Below are 16,788 nucleotides of genomic sequence, written 5' to 3'. Positions count from 1 at the left end.
AGCCTTGATGATGCTTTGGTGAGAGAACAGATTTGCACCTTTCCCTTGCTGCTGAAGATTCAGTTTGTTCAAGATTCCAAAAATATTGACAATTCTAAATTTGACTACGTCAGCACATTTTAGAATTCCTCTTTTCCTTGAGCCTGGAGAAATAAATCCAGCTCCTCTCTCAATTGAAAAACTCTGTTGAGTACGTTCCCTGCTGACAACCAAGGTACAGAAGTGTAGAACAGCAACACATCAAAGTCAGAACCCATGTCCAGGCAAAATCTTTTGAACAGCCTGGTGTTCAGAGCCGATGATTTGATGTGATTCACCACTTTCACCAACTCTTTGAAAACAGCATTCAGTTAATCAGGCAATGTTTTTGACACCAAAGCTTCCCTACGAATGAAGCAATCAACTCCAGTTACCATTGAAGCGTGCTGTTTCACCAGCGTTTGGAAGCCCACACTTGAGCCCAGCATGGCAGGTGCACCATAACTGTTGACACCCACAAGATTTACTCAATCCAGACCATCTACTTCAAAGAAATTGTTAACAATTTCCATCACATCCTGAGCCTTTGTGGTGGTATCAAGAGACTTACAAAAAAGAAACTCATCTTTGAAGTCTCCCTCAACCATGTATTGTGCGAACACCAATAGCTGAGAGCACAATGCGACGTCGGTCAATTCATCCAATTGTATGGCAAACAAAGGAGACATCCACAACTTGCTATTTCATCCACAATGTGTTCACTGATGTTCTGTGATACCTCATTTATCCGTCTCGATACTGTGTCGTTAGAGACAGATATCTCATTCAGCTTCCTTGCTGCATCCTCACCAAGAACAAGCTGCTCCATCTGTTTTGCACAGGGGAGCACAAGTTGCTCTACAATGCTATGAGGCTTCTTGGTCTGTGCAACTTTGTATGCAACAATGTAGGAAGCGCACACTGCATTGCTTGTCTTATTGCAGAATGCACTTGTTGAATCGAGGCACTGCCGTTTCAGACCTGATAACCACCGCTCAAAATAATATTCATCCTTTTGCAACAAGTTGGGGTGACGCTTTTTGAGATGGAGTTTCAGCTTAGCTGGCTTCATTGAGTCATTCCCCCAAGACTTTGAAACAAAACACATTGTGGCAAATCTATGCCTTCTTTTTCTTGACAAGTGAAGCCGAATTTGATGTAGTCCTCTGAATACTTGCGCTTGACATTTCTTCCTGTCCTTGCCATTATAAACAAACTACACCACAACTGTAAAACAGCACATGTAGCACAGGACAAACGTCACAGCAACCGCTCAGCACGACGGCAGCAGCTACACTGACTCTCAGAGCCTCAGACGGAAGTTACTGGGAACACAATGCAGTTGCGTCCTAGATGACACTATGGTTGATGTGCCGCGTGCTTGTGAACATGGCATAAAACAGCCTAACGGAGATGCCTACTCATGCCATATGACTTTGGACAATGTTCCTGTGGACCACCGAAAAAGTCGCTGACATGGCTCCTTCCCCACTCTGGCATGATAAATGCAGAAGTGGGGGCCAGCAAGTGTACCCCAAAGCCTTATCTACCAGGCTTTGGTATAAAACTTCCCCCAAGATCTTAAAAACCTAGATCTTGGGAATAAAACTTCCGCTGCCACCACCCAAATGTTGCTAAAGAAACCAGGGGAAAGATCATTTGGGAAATCTTCCCCCTAAAACAAAAATCAGGGCACACCATTAACCACTGCCAGGTTAATAAAAGAAAAGAAAGAACTTTTATTATTACAACAATATTCTGGTTGCAAGTATAATGACTAGAGAGGAAGGTAACAAAATATACTCATGGAGAAACTCCATGGGCCTAGAACTTAGTTACAAAGAAAAGCCAAAACATCTTTTAAGCAGTGCCAGATCTCAGATCCCATACCCAATCCATAACACAATAAAACCTAACGAAACTACCTAAACTTTACCCTACTTACAGAAAATGAAGAATGGTGTCTTGGAGAGAGAGAGAGAGAGACATGCTTGTCCCTCTCTGTAGCTGCAGAGAACTCTCAGAGAGACAAAAGGGAGAAAAGAAAAAAACCCAAATTCCTTTGTCCCAGTTTGAAAAGTCCCACCTACATTCCTATTGGTCACTCCACCTGGCTAGGTGTAGTTAACCCCTTAATCCCCAGGCTGCTGACTATCCCTCATAATCATGACATGCCCACCAAATCACAGACGGTGCTGGACAGCCTCTGGCCACACTGGCTGTGATTTCTTCCTGTAGGTCTAAGATAAAACATAGTAAATACATTATGCACACTTGACTAAACGCTTGAAGACATAAAAAGTAAGCAAAGGCTTCCATATCCATAGAGTACCATCACAGCTATACAGAGAATATTAAGTAGTTGAGTCCAGAAATGCCTCATTAACCAATCAAGCTCTCAGTCTCAAAATCAAATTTAGAATAGCGTGGGGTCTTGATCTAAAGTTCAATTGACCAGGTTCTGTGTCTCTTGCGAAATACACCACTATCATACACCAGGCCAGGTCTTGGCACCGCTGAGAGTGTCAGCTCAGGGCGAATTGCTTAAAACCAGGGCTATTTACCGCCCTCAACTGGGGTCCTTTCCCAGGCACCCCTCAAATTACACCGAGCACTTCAGCTGCCTCCCCGGTCAGCCGCAAGCCTCACCAGCAAAACCCCTTAGACACTTCAGCTTCCCGGTGCCATCACCAGACTTAGGCCTCCATCCACAGGTGAAAGGTTACGAAAACACACTCACCAACTCCAAACAGATCCTCCTGGTCCAAAGGACTCAGCCACAGTACCAAGCCAATTTTCACTTTAGATCTTACCCACAAGATCACGCTGGGCCAATCCTTTAGAATCTAAACTCTAAAGATACGTTAATGAAAGGAAGAAAATGTCGAGAGTAAGATTGTTAATGAGAATCTTCATATATAACATCACACCTGTACACATGTCTCATACATAGAATCAACAGTGAACAAGCTTTCATTAGACACCTTACATGGGTTCCTTTGCACGAAATGTTGCCGTGCCTCAGTTTCCCTTCCCACACAGCATATCAATTTTGGAATGCCCCTTCTCAGGTGAGAAGCTCCAACACTAATTACAAGTATTAACAGTGAAATACCAGGGTCCCAAAGCTTTTGAACATCCAGTGTGTCCTTGGGTATATCTTGTAACATTTTCCAGGGTTTTGGTACAAAATCATGCACAGTGGACATCGTTACCATTCTTAGTAACAGCAGTACAGTGGTTATGCAAGTTAACATAAGCAGTAGGAACACATCCACCCCAACTGTACATTGACAATTCTGGCTTTTTACATTTAAAAAGTTGCAACCTTCCTGGGCAAACACAAGTCTTACCCCTCCCCCATGCTCTGTGGGTTTAGGTTGTGAACTCCCTCCCACACAGACATAGGCCTGGCTGGGTGTGGCTCCCCTGCTCACAATGGCTTTGGAATTCCTTTGCTCCTCACAGGATCTTTCTAACCCTAAGTCACTTTTACCCCCCTCAGGCACAGCAAACTGCTGGCCCACCTCACCATAAGGATCCTCTTCCTTATGACCTTCCGCAAGCAAAAGCTCATCTTCCCCTGGCTCTACAGCATCATCACCCAGCTGAACCTCCACCAACTCCCTTGGAATTCCATTAACTCCCTGAACAGACAGGTCTTCACACAACCCCCCTTCAGGAAAACACACAGACTCTTCTGGGGAGAGATCAGAGACCTCTCCCTCCCCCTTCTGGGCTTCAGCTGCCCCCAGAGCTAAATCTGGGCCCACAGCACTCTCCTCAGCCAATCCAGGCTGACAGGCACCTCCGGTAGACAAGGAACTGGGAATAAACCCTTCCCCCACATGCTTACCCCCCTCCTCAGCAGCCAAACTGCCAGGCTCCACACACAGAAGTTGCTCACACTGAACACCCTCCAGAATTTGATCTTTTTCCCCAGCTAAACTTTCACCCTGGCCAGCCACCCCAGACTGCACCAGAGGGACACTTTCCTGAAATAGGGCAGGGAGAGCCCAAAAATCTGACCAAAAATCTGACACTAGCCTCTCCTCTGAGGCTCCAGGCAGACGTGTAGAGGCCTCACTCACAGACACACAACTATCTCCCTCAGGCAAACATTGAGGGAAACTTTTACCTGTCTCCCCATAGGCCTGACTAGCCACAGACAACTTCCCAGATTCAAACTCACCCCCTTCACAAACCTCATACATGTCCTGAGGCTGGATTAAGGTATCAGCCTGATTACACCTATTAGCTATCACTGCAGGATTCGGGGTGTCTGGGTGTACAGCCTGCATAGCCTCGCTACGTGTGAGCACTCCCACCCTCTTAGCTGGTTTCACATGCTTGGCCAAATCCTCCCCGACCAGCATAGGAATGGGGTAGTCATCATAGACTGCGAAAGTCCAAGTTCCAGACCAGCCCTTGTACTGAACTGGTAGCTTGGCCGTAGGCAGGTCGAAGGGGTCGGCCTTGAAGGGTTGAATGGTAACTAGAGTCTCTGGGTCAATGGCCTTGGGGTCCACCAGAGCGTGGTGAATCACTGACACCTGTGCCCCGGTGTCTCTCCATGCGATAACCTCCCGTCCCCCCACTCTCACAGTCTCCCTCCGCTCTAGGGGGATCAGTGAGGCATCTGGGCCCGAGGCTCCTTGTGGCAACCCCGGAATGATGAGTTGTAGCCGGCTGGTGCTCTGGGGACAGTCGGCCTTTACATGCCCCAGTCCATTACATTTAAAGCATCGCCTCACAGCGGTATCATTGGAACGGGGGGGGGGGCTCCCAGCAGATGGTATGGAGGAACGGGGACAGATCTGGGGTCTTCCTGGGTGGATATAGGGCCCATCTCTGCGAGGTGGGGATCGGGGGGATCCCCAGGTGTTGATGGGCCCCCTCAGACTGCTTTCCAGGCTGCTGTGGCCCCTCAGTTCTATCCATCTGGCCCCAAGCACTGCTGCCTCTCTGAGGCTTTTTGGTTTTCCGTCCAGGATGTACCCTCTAATCTCTCCTGGCACACCCTCGAGGAACTGTTCCATCTGCATCAGGAGAGAGATTTCTTCCCGAGTGTGGGCCTGCTCTCCAGAGAGCCACGTTTCCCAGTTTTTGAGGACACGACTGGCATGTTCAGGGAACGGTGTATTTGGGGTCCACTTGGAGGCCCTGAAGCGACACCGGGCCTGTTCAGGGGTGAGGCCCATCCTGAGTCTGGCCTCCTGCTTAAACAGTTCATAGTCATTTGCCATGTCACCTGGCAGGTCCGCGGCTACCCCCAGTAAGGGACCAGCGATTTGGGATCTTAACTCTCTCATGTACTGATCAGGAGGAATGTTGTACCCCTGGCAGGCCCTCTCAAAGTTGAGGAAAAAGTCCTCAACATTATCCCCTACTTGGTACATGGGGAGCTTTCTGGGGGGTTCAATGATGATGGAGGTGGGATTGTTGGGTGGGGTACCTGAGGTGTCCAGCTGCCTGGCTTTCTCCAGCGCAACTTGGGCCTCTAGTTCTGCTCGCCTCGTCCCTGCTGCGATCTCTGCCAGTTTCACCTCCTGTTGTATACGCTCGGCTTCTAGTTGTGCACGCCTGTCCTCGGCCTCTCGTTGTGCACGCCTGTCCTCGGCCTCTCGTTGTGCACGCCTGTCCTCGGCCTCTTGTGCACGCCTGTCCTCGGCCTCTCGTTGTGCACGCCTGTCCTCGGCCTCTCGGGCACGCCTGTCCTCGGCCTCTCGTTGTGCACGCCTGTCCTCGGCCTCTCGGGCACGCCTGTCCTCGGCCTCTCGTTGTGCACGCCTGTCCTCGGCCTCTCGGGCACGCCTGTCCTCGGCCTCTCGTTGTGCACGCCTGTCCTCGGCCTCTCGTTGTGCACGCCTGTCCTCCAGCTGTAGGAAAAACTCCATCTCCTTGTCAGTTAGAGGCCTGCCGGTCCTTATGGCATAATCGCACACAGAAGGCGCAGGTGGGGGGGAGGGAGAGCAGCAGCTGGCTGCTTCTGCCTCTTCAAGATCCCTTCCCCCAGGGATCACAGAGGTAAGCTCTTGTTTCCCCTCTCTGGGTGTGGAATCTTTCCCAGTACTTAACATCATGCCTGGCTCTGAGGCTGTTTCTGCCTCAGGGTGTTGCTTAGGAAGGGTTGGGTTCTCTAGGGTTACCTTGCCTGATCGCAAGAGCATGTACTGGGTTCCTTCCCTGCCCTAGTCTAGCCTAGCTATCCAGTTGTCCCGAAAGCTAACAAAAAACAAACGGTTTGGGTAGGTCTGTGTCTGGCTTAAGGTCTGCCCCTCCCTGAGGCAGCCCAAAAACAAAAGAAAAACAAAAGGAAAACTGCAAAGCTTGCAACTCAAAAGAAAACTGTGCCCTTTTAAAAATCCTGGGTTCTCCAAATAATCCCACCGCTATGCCACCATGTCATGGCTCCTTCCCCACTCTGGCATGATAAATGCAGAAGTGGGGGCCAGCAAGTGTACCCCAAAGCCTTATCTACCAGGCTTTGGTATAAAACTTCCCCCAAGATCTTAAAAACCTAGATCTTGGGAATAAAACTTCCGCTGCCACCACCCAAATGTTGCTAAAGAAACCAGGGGAAAGATCATTTGGGAAATCTTCCCCCTAAAACAAAAATCAGGGCACACTATTAACCAATGCCAGGTTAATAAAAGAAAAGAAAGAACTTTTATTATTACAACAATATTCTGGTTGCAAGTATAATGACTAGAGAGGAAGGTAACAAAATATACTCATGGAGAAACTCCATGGGCCTAGAACTTAGTTACAAAGAAAAGCCAAAACATCTTTTAAGCAGTGCCAGATCTCAGATCCCATACCCAATCCTTAAAACAATAAAACCTAACGAAACTACCTAAACTTTACCCTACTTACAGAAAATGAAGAATGGTGTCTTGGAGAGAGAGAGAGAGAGACATGCTTGTCCCTCTCTGTAGCTGCAGAGAACTCTCAGAGAGACAAAAGGGAGAAAAGAAAAAAACCCAAATTCCTTTGTCCCAGTTTGAAAAGTCCCACCTACATTCCTATTGGTCACTCCACCTGGCTAGGTGTAGTTAACCCCTTAATCCCCAGGCTGCTGGCTAACCCTCATAATCATGACAGTCGCCATGGACCACCAGTTGAGAACCACGGCCACATGGGAAAAACACAGTAGAAGACTCGACTCACTTCTTAATAACGGGTTTTCCTTAAAAAAGAATGCTGCTTTAAATGTACTTATTTGTTTACAAAGCAATTCTCTGGTTCTCTTTTGTGGCAGTGTTTGTGAGATGTTCCTTAGACCTACATTCATGATACTGAACACAATAATCTTGGGTTTGAATCTGCAATGTTTCCTGGATGGTCATGAAACTAAAACCAACAAGGATTCCTCTGACACCATAAAGGTTAACAGATTTATTTGGGCATAAGCTTTTGTAGGCAAAAACCCACGTCATCAGATGCACGGGAGTGTAACTTGCAGCGGCAGAGTTAATACACTCACATGTGGAAAGAAAGGATTCACCTTATTGACAGGAACAGATTCCCAGGTGTCAGGCCGCAAACCTCTGGCTGCTAGGCTGCAGCAGCTCTGGCAGCTGGGGCTGGGGTACCCTGCCCTGGGCCTGCACTGTGGCTGTTGGGAGAGGCATGTCCTGCACCGAGACTCTCAGCCAGCCAGCACCGGGAAGGGGCGGGTTCTCCTCCTGGCCCCAGAGGAGCAGTTCGCTGAACAGACACACCTCTCCTAACAGCCATGGCGGGGGGGGGAGGGAGAGGAAGGATTGGGAGGGGAGGGAAGGCTGTGGGGAGTGTGCCCCAGCCCAGGCTCCCAGAGCTGCCCTGACGTGGGCAGCAGCACAGGGTAGATGAGAGCCTCGGGGCAGATATTGGAGGCTCTGCAGGTAGGGCGAGTGCTGAGGGGCTCTAAGAGTGGGGAGCTGGCACTGGGAGGCTCTGGGGGTGAAGCTAATACCGGAGGACTCTGGAGTGCAGTCCTAGTACTGGGATCTCTTAGGGCGAAGCTCTAAGAGGCGGGGGCTGACACTGGGGGGCATTGGGGCATCTAGGATAGGGAGCTGGCACTGGGAGGCTCTAAATTGGGGCTAGGAATGAGGGGGCTATAGGGTAAGGCTGGCACTGGGGTGCACTGGGGACAGGGCTAATATGGGGTGGGGACTGAGGACTGGCACTGGGGGATCTAGGGAGGTTGAGTGCAGTGGGGCTCTGGAAAGAAGAGGCTGGCACCTGGGGGTCCGCTGATGGGGAGCTCTAAAATGTGGGGGGGCTGGAACTGGGACCTCTGAGAGTGACAGGCTGGCCCTGGGGATTGGGTGCAGGAGGCTGTGGGGTCAGTGGCTGGCACTGGGGTGTAATGGAGGGGTGGGGGACTCTTGGGGTATGCAGGAGGCATAAGGGATCTGTCAAAAAAGTCTGTCTTTCTCGACATATCCCCCTCTAGACTGCTGCTTTTTGCCGACAAAGTGCTGTTGCAAAACGCTGTGGCCATTTTTATGCAAATGAAGCACGGGATATTTAAATCCCCCTTCATTTGCAATGTCGACCTGCCTAATCTGCATCCCTCTGCTGACAGAGGGATGCAGTCTAGACATACCCTAGGGCTGTGTCTACACTGGCCACATAACCCGTAATAGAAATGGAAATGAGAGAAGTCAGAATAGGGAAATGCGTGGGAGATTTAAATATCCCCCGCGGGATTTAAATAAACATGGCCGCCGCTTTTTTCCAGCTTGAGGAAAAGCGAGAAAAGAGCGTCCAGACTGGCCTAGATGCACTAGTTCGAATTAGCTTAGTTTGAATTGACTAATTTGAATTAAGTTAGTTCAAATTAGTGCTGTAATGCAGACATACCCTTACAGAGTGCCCAGGGACACTGATGTGTGTTTCTACTGGTTCTCATGTTCTGCCATTCTTGCTGGCACTTGACGGCATATCTCATGGTAGTAGATTGCAGGTGACTAAGATCCTGAGAGGGTGGCTGGGGTGGTTAGGTCCTAAGAGGATGTCACTTGTCTAGATGTGTGGACAGAGCCGGCAAGGGGCTTTGTTGCAGGGGTAGGTTCCTGGGTTAGTGTATCAGTGGTGTGGTGTGTGGCTGCTGGTACGTATTTGCTGCAGGTTTGGGAGTAGGGGAGTTGTATGAGGACTGGCCTGTCTCCCAAGGTCTGTGAGAGTGGGGGATCATCATGTAGGGTACCGAATAGATCTTTGATGATGTGTTATATAGGTTCTAGCTGGGAGTTGTAGATGATGGCCAGTGGTGTTCTAGGTGTCCTACTATTTTCCGTATTGGGCCTGCCTTGTAGTAGGTGACTTCTGGGTACCCATTTGGTTCTGTCACTTTGTTTCCTCACTTTCTCACTGTGAATACAGACTAACACAACTTTCCCTCTGATATCTGTCACCTGTCATGAAATTGTACAATTCTGATCTGTGCCTCATCACAGAGTTAATCTAAGATGCAGAAATAGGTAGTGTAGTGGAAGACGCATGTAATTTTACGCCTTGCCAGATGGCACATAGTGTTACCTTTAGCAATTGTTTTCTGCAGCAGTAATGCGAAGAACCTGCAGGCCTGCACCCTACAGAGCCATGTCTACACTAGGTAACTAGTTTGAAATTACCAACTTCGACTTAATAACTCCTGGCTGAGCAGAATCGAAATAGACGTCCCCACCACAGGGAAGCATCGAAAATAGTTTGAATTAGTCCCCAATAGGACATCCACTTTGAACAGAGCCTGCCTCAGACTTACAGCCCCAGGAAGCACTCTGGGGAGGGCACCAGGGGGGCAGATACTGCCCGTGGCTGCTTGGTCTGTCAAGTTGTGAGGCCTGCTTTCAGGGGCTCCTCTCCATGGCCACGTCTCACAGGCCACTGAGCCACTGCCTCCCCCTCACGGGACAGAGAAGGGACGCAGTGGGCACGTGCCTTCTCATGCTTCGGTTGCCCTTGCGGAGGCCACAGAATGGAGCCAGTGCCAAGCTCGCGGGCCTCGTGCTGGGCCTCATGGTGCAGTACTTCAGGCTGCCCGCATGTTGCTCTGGCAGGGAGAGGAGAAGGACCAGCGGGACGAACCCCAGCATGACTCTAGCCTGTGGGAGAAGTAGAACAGAATTTCTGTGGGTAAGGCTCACCGATCTGACTAGAAGGATCCAGGTTTCATCCTCCCAGGTCACACAGAGTTAGAGAGTTCTATTTCTGGAGCTCGACCTGGGGGTCCCAACAGCAGCCATACTCAAATTTAAGCATGAACTGTCCTCTGAACTGTCATTCATGCTTAAATTTGACACTTTACGACTAGGCCACAACAAAGATGCTAATTACCTTACCCATTACAAAGATAGCTTCACCAATTATCACCTCTAATATCATTAGCTCACAGACATTAACCTCCCCCCATCATCCCCCCTCTGTTCTGAAATTTGATTTGTCCTTTTTATATGTGTTCACTTTTTTTGATTGTATCCCTTTGGTATATATGGTTGTGCCAATTTTCTTCCACAATTTGATCTGAGGAAGTGGGTCTGGCCCACGAAAGCTCATCATCTAATAAACCATCTTGTTAGTCTTTAAAGTGCTGCATAGTCCTGTCTTGTGTTTCAGCTAGATCAGACTAACACGGCTACATTTCTATTACTACTTTCAGGGTTGTGTGTCTAGTTTATTACTGTGAGTCTCGCAGGCTCCTTTCGATTAGCTGCAGAGATGGGGCTTAATGATTCACTTGGTTTCTGTGTCACAGCCCCATTCCCAGAAGAGGTTACTGATTTCCCAGGAACATTGCTGGTGAGATTGTGAATGTTGGATATGGACTGGCACTGAGCCCCCTGTGTCCACGTAGCCCCCTGTAGATGACTTTCTCGCTCACACACACACACACACACACACACACACACACACACACACACCTCTTACAACAGTGGGGTCTACTTTAGCTATTTCCCCTCACTGTGGCTAGGTCTCTGAGGACACCCACTCAGTCAAACACACTAAAACATGTTGGGAATCATTAGGAAGGGGATAGAGAATAAGAGGGATTACTACGATTTCATGAGCATAACTAGTAATAGTATCTAAACAAGAAGTCTGAATTCCAACCAGTGGTTCCTAGAAGGGAGTGGAGAGACTCTGCCCTGCTGAGAGCCGCAGGCAGCAGGCAATGTGCAGAATTCCTGGCCCTGAAAGATGCCATTGTATCTGTTATCTTCAGTGTCACTTTCTGGTTTGGCTCCGTGTTCTCTGTCACTCTCGGTCTCACAGGTGCACCTGCCTGTGTCCTTAAGATAAGCTGCAGAAAAGCTGATCAATGATTTATTGGATTTCACAGCCACATGCCCAGAAGGGTTTGATGGGAACGCTGTGAGACTGTTAGTATTTAGATGGGGCTGGCACTTTGCCCAATTAAGCCCTTATAAGTGAGGAGGGTTGCCCTCAGCACCTTTACTCTGCCATGTCCTGTCCAGCCTTTTCTGTCAGGCACTTTTGCAAAGAATGTGCTCACTCGCTTGTCCAGTGGGAGTCTGGCTTTATTCTTATGAAAACTAAAACCTCAGAGTCTGCACTAAGGCCCGGCTCTCATCTCAGAAGCTGGCGAATGGCAATATTCTGGTTTTTGTCTTTACTTCTGTCTTACCTTCTTCCTTATGGTTCTAGTGCATGGAGCTACCTTAGCCCGTGTCTACATTACGAGATAATGTCGAATCTAATAAAGACGATTTCTGGTCACTTGATTTTGCACAGTTGAACTTCTGTGACCCCACTGCGGAGAAGAATTCAACATAGTTTGAAGTAGCTCATCCTCACTGGAGAGACTGCCATCAACTCGAGTACAACACACTGTAGCTAGTGACCCCATATTGCCAGCACTGCTTTGCATTCTGGTTGTGCTCCTGGTATACCTGGTGATCAAAACTGTGTAGTGGGAGGCTCTGGGCTCACATCATCAGCTTGAGATCAATGGGAAACAGTCTTTTCACACCTGTTTTGGCCCCGGTTACTCATGAAAACGCCATTACAGCATGAGCATAGATTCCATTTTGCATCAAATCATAGCAATAGTGATGTCTGCCATGGAGTGCCTAATGGTTTATCACGTCAAGAGCGGATGCACATCACTCTGACAAGAAGCGGATGAGAGCTCACTGTACGGGCTAGCCCTTGCACCGCTGCAAACGCAGCCAGCAATCAGTCTTCTGGACACAGTGCAATGCCTTTTCAAGGGAAGAGATCATTTGGGAAGCTCCCCATAAAGCAAATTCCTCATTTTTGTGTAGTTCCTCTTTCTGAAATTAAATGCTACAGGGTTGGGCTGCTGAGCTGCTTTTCCCACCATGGGGATGCTATTACATTATGGACACTATTTCCAAGCAGTCCAGTTACATTTACCTCTTGGACCAGATCCTGTGCTCCATTTAGCCTCTCCCCTTGTGGGTTCCAGAACTAGCTGTTCTAACAAGGACTCATTTAAGGTATCAAGAAGTGACGTCTACCCAGTCAATATGGGGATAGCTGAATACCCCCACTATTATCTCCCTTATCATTTCATAGTCACTATCACTTACCTGATTAGGGGGTTGATAATATATCCCAGCTGCTATATTCCCACTTACTGAAATCCAAGGCAGAGAACAATCTCACATGCAAGGTGCCAGCTGGCGGAATCTCTCAGGAAGCAGGTGGGAGAGCTACAGGAGGAGGTGGCTAGGCTGAGGAGTATCCAAATCCACAAGGAATTCCTGGAGAGTATCCATGTGGAGATGGCTGAGGCTGAGGTAGCTGTCCCACTACACAAGACTTTTGAGACACCACTGCTGGAGGAGGAGATGGCTCAGGGAGACACTGGCAGCTGGTCACTTCTGGCAGCAGGCAGAGCTCCACCTCTGCTCCCAAAGCTCCCAGCGTGGTTCCGGAGAGCTGTTACGCTGTTCTGGGTACAGAAGACAAAGAATCACCCCCTACAGCAGAAGAGGAGAAGCCTTGTGCCCCCAAGGCTGGGAGGTTTGCTGCCACCACTGCGAAGAGGGAGAATAGGGTAATGGCGGCTAGAGACTCTTCTGAGGGGGGTGGAGGCACCCTTCTGTAGCCCTGACATGTCATCTTGGGAGGTGCTATCTGCCAGGGGCCCGTGTCTGGGATGTTAGAGAGGCATTTGACATAGCTCATAGGTTGTGCCCATGTTCGGCCTGTCCATCCCCAGGCAGGACTCCCCTCTCCACCATGGCAACCCCTTCTCAGGGACCCCACTCCACTCCAGTGGCAGTGTGACAGCCCTTTCTCAGGGCGTCCACTCCAGTGAGGTGACCCTCTCTTGGGGGACCCACTCTTTCCTGGGGGGGTCTGCTCTTCCACCTCCAGGATGGTGCCTCTCAGGGCCTCAAGCACGCCTGCCTCCATGGTGAACCCCCTTGGGGGGTCCCCTCCTGTCATTTTACTGGATTTTAAGGGGAGCAGGCAGATCACTGCTGCACCCATGGGGGTGTTTTTCCCCAAAGTCCATACAAAGGGGGCCATGTGAGGTGTCAAACAAAAGCGTACCTTCTACTAATTCTATATATGCTATTCGGCTACGTCTACATTGGCGTGATTTTCCAGAAATGCTTAAAACGGAACCGTTTTCCGTTATAAGTATTTCTGGAAAGAGAGCGTCTACATTGGCAGGATGCTTTTCCAGAAAAGCCCTTTTTTCCGGAAAAACGTCCATGGCCAATGTAAACGCGCTTTTCCAGAAAAAAGCCCCGATCGCCATTTTCACGATCAGGGCTTTTTTTGCAGAAAAGACTACTGGGCTGTCTACACTGGCCCTTTTCCAGAACAGTGTTCCGGAAAAAGGACTTTTGCCCGAGCAGCATAGTTTTTCCGGAAAAGTAGCTGATTTCTTACAGTAGATCGTCAGTGCTTTTCCGGAAATTCAAGGGGCCAGTGTAGGCAGCTGCTTTTCCGGAATAAGTGGCGCAGTGTAGACACAGCCTTCGTGTACCTGTGTGATAGCTGTATGTGGAGTTATGATTGTGGACGCTGTGCTGATACTGTGAGTGTGCTCTGCCTGAGACAGAGCAATGAGCCTGACCTGCCTGCTGTAAGGAAGGAATGTCCAGTCAATGACTATGCTAATTGTCAAGGCTCCAGGGACAAAGGCTCTCAAGGTGCCCAATACACAGCTGAGGAATGTCTCTGGGACTTGCAAGCCAGCCAGGGCATAATTGCTGCCAACATGTGGAACAGAGATAGGTCACTCAACCATGTGACCTGCTCTGGCCAGGGGGATGTCAGGAGAGATATATAAGGCCATGAGGTGGACTCCATCTTGCCTTCAATTCTGCTACTGATTCCAGATGTATCCTTGCCAGAAACAGCGAGACGGGAAGAATCTTTGGCTCATCCTGACATAGGATGTACACCAGAGACTTTTACGCCAGAAGTTTGTTACATCTCTGCTGAAAGCCTGCATGGAGAACTTGGTGATCGATGTACGTAATGTATTTTCTTTAACAACCTCACTCTCCACCTTTTCTTTCTTTTATTAATAAACCTTTAGATTTTAGATTCTTAATGGTTAGCCCAGCATGCTCATGTGGGTAAGATCTAAAGTGGAAATTGACTGGAAATCTGTGGCTGGTTTCTTAGGACCGGAAGAACCCTTTCAGGGTAGGTGAGATTGGTTTCTATAACCCCTCACTTGTGTGTAGACCTGGAGTTGATTGTGGCACCGGGAGAGCTGGAGTATCTGAGGGGTTTTACTCATGGTGACCAGATTGGTAGCTGGAGCACTCTTGTGTGACTGGTTTGTGACCTATTTGGGAAAGGCCTCCAGTCTGGTGCAGTGCCCAGACCCGGCCTGGTCTGTCACATCTCCCTCTGGAACCCTGGGGCCACCACTCCAAGACAGAATTGTGCGACCCTGTTCTCTACACCAGAGCGACTCTCAGCCAGCACAAAACTGGAGGGTGTATTGAGCTTTGAACACAGCAAAATATCTCATGCTGGTAGGCCTGGGCCCTCACCCTGCACCTCAGTCCTGCCTGCTTTGAGTACCCCCAAAAAACAGCCCCCAGTCGCCCAACAGAGCGTCCAATATTCCCATCAATAGCCCCTCCCTAGTCCAGTGTCTTCTCTCCAGGTAACAGGGTCACCTGGGCCCCTGTCTTCTCCACCTCCCCCCTCCACCCAATGTTCCCCCCTTGCTAGGACCAGAGGGGCCAGTTGCCAGGGTCTCCCCTCTGCATCCCATTGTCTGTCACCTGGCTGGAATTGGCTGTGTCCCCTGAGCAGTGCCAGGGTCACCAGGGCGCCAGATGCCGCAGCTCCGGTACTGCAGCGCCTAATTATTTTATACTCTTACACATTACATCAGTCCTCAATCTTTTAGCAGGAATCGAAACATGTGAGAGTTTCATTTGCTTATTAAGATACGACTCATCAAGGCAGACCTACCAAATTCCCATTCAGGCCTGGGAGAGATTTTCATGTTAGTGGAGGGAGATCATACAGGACCAGAGGGAGGGTTGTGTTTCTCTCTTCACTGCCAAATTCCCCAGGGAGACCCTTTCACTTTTGTCACTTGCTCTTTCTGTCCCTCCCCAACGTTTCCCCCTCCCTCAGACTCGCCCTCAGGAGAACAGCGTTTTAGAGGGAGTGCTGTCCTGGAGGAGATGGCCGGGAGCCAATCCACTCAACAGCCTTCATCCCCATGACTAGATGGGTAGTAAATGAGTTCACGAGTGCATGTAAATAATTCACAGTTTACTGGGTGTATCTAGACTTTCGCTTTCCACTCTGAATATGACTGTTCCTGGAAGGGAGTGGAGAGACGTTGCCCTGCTGGCAAGCAGACAATGCCCAGAATTGCTGGCTGTGAAAGACACCACTGTGTCCTTTATCTTGGGTTTTACTTTCAGGTTTGCGTGTATGTATTTTATCACTCAGACAGGGCTTCAGCAATCAATGGTCACATTTTTCTCGCAAGCTAATCGGTGGCAATGGTGCTGAATGAGTCATGTGATTTCTATTGCCCAGGCGTAGCCTCACGGAGTCTGTTCATTTACCAGAACGTTATCAGTGAGAGTGTGAGTCTCAGGGATGGACTGACACGGTGTCAATGAACCCCCTGTACTTGAATTGGCTGCCTGGGGCTGCGGAGTCTGCACCACACTTTACTCTTCCCTGTCCAGGTCTTTTGCAGATACTCTGCTCACTTGTATGTCAACACTGGGAAGTTTCTGTGCAGTAAATCAGATTTCTGTGCTGGGACTCCTAGTGTCCCATCACAGCATCAAGCACAGAAACTCTGTAGTTTCTGTGCTGTAAGCAACACACCCTGACAAAATGCATCCTGCTTTCTGCATAGGTGCTACAATGCTGTGGTGTTAGTGTAGGCAACCTGGGCTATTGCAGCATTGCTAGTGGCCTCTGGAGATGTCCCACAATGCCTATTCTAACCTCTATGGTCCTCAGTTTCAACCTTGCTGCCCTGCCCGCAGGTGACCACCTCGTCAGTTCCTTGGGAATTTGGAAGTCCCTGTCCCATGTGCTCAGAGACACGTGCACTGGTCTCCGTGTACCTTTCCAAATGGCCATGGCTGCTCCATGCACTACAAGGAGCAGTGCCCAGGTGCTGGACCTCATCAGCAGTTGTGCTCCAGCCATAGGAGCTATGAAACCTACATACAGATAGAAATGGTGAAAGTGAAGAACATCTGAAAGTCGTAGCACATGGTTTAAGAGCAAATTGCCAATCCACTGCTGTGCATATGAGCTGCCGATTCTACA

At 49.3% G+C, this 16,788-nt stretch overlaps 1 protein-coding gene across 1 annotated transcript; it reads right to left on the bottom strand.

Moving 5' to 3' along the window:
- Positions 1–1,483: 1,483 nt before the first annotated feature.
- Positions 1,484–13,416, bottom strand: LOC149525488 (uncharacterized). Its single transcript, XM_089776034.1, has 3 exons — positions 13,344–13,416; positions 6,895–6,968; positions 1,484–5,897 (listed from the first exon to the last, which is right to left on the bottom strand). The coding sequence occupies exons 1-3, from the start codon at positions 13,414–13,416 to the stop codon at positions 2,943–2,945; spliced, it is 3,102 nt and encodes a 1,033-aa protein (XP_089632160.1). The 3' UTR covers positions 1,484–2,942.
- Positions 13,417–16,788: the final 3,372 nt, after the last annotated feature.

Source organism: Pelodiscus sinensis, chromosome 2, assembly GCF_052426305.1.
Source record: "Pelodiscus sinensis isolate ZL-2025 chromosome 2, ASM5242630v1, whole genome shotgun sequence".
NCBI lineage: Eukaryota > Metazoa > Chordata > Testudines > Trionychidae > Pelodiscus > Pelodiscus sinensis.
Note: the sequence above shows the minus strand (reverse complement) of the source record. Positions and strands in the feature narration are given on the sequence as shown.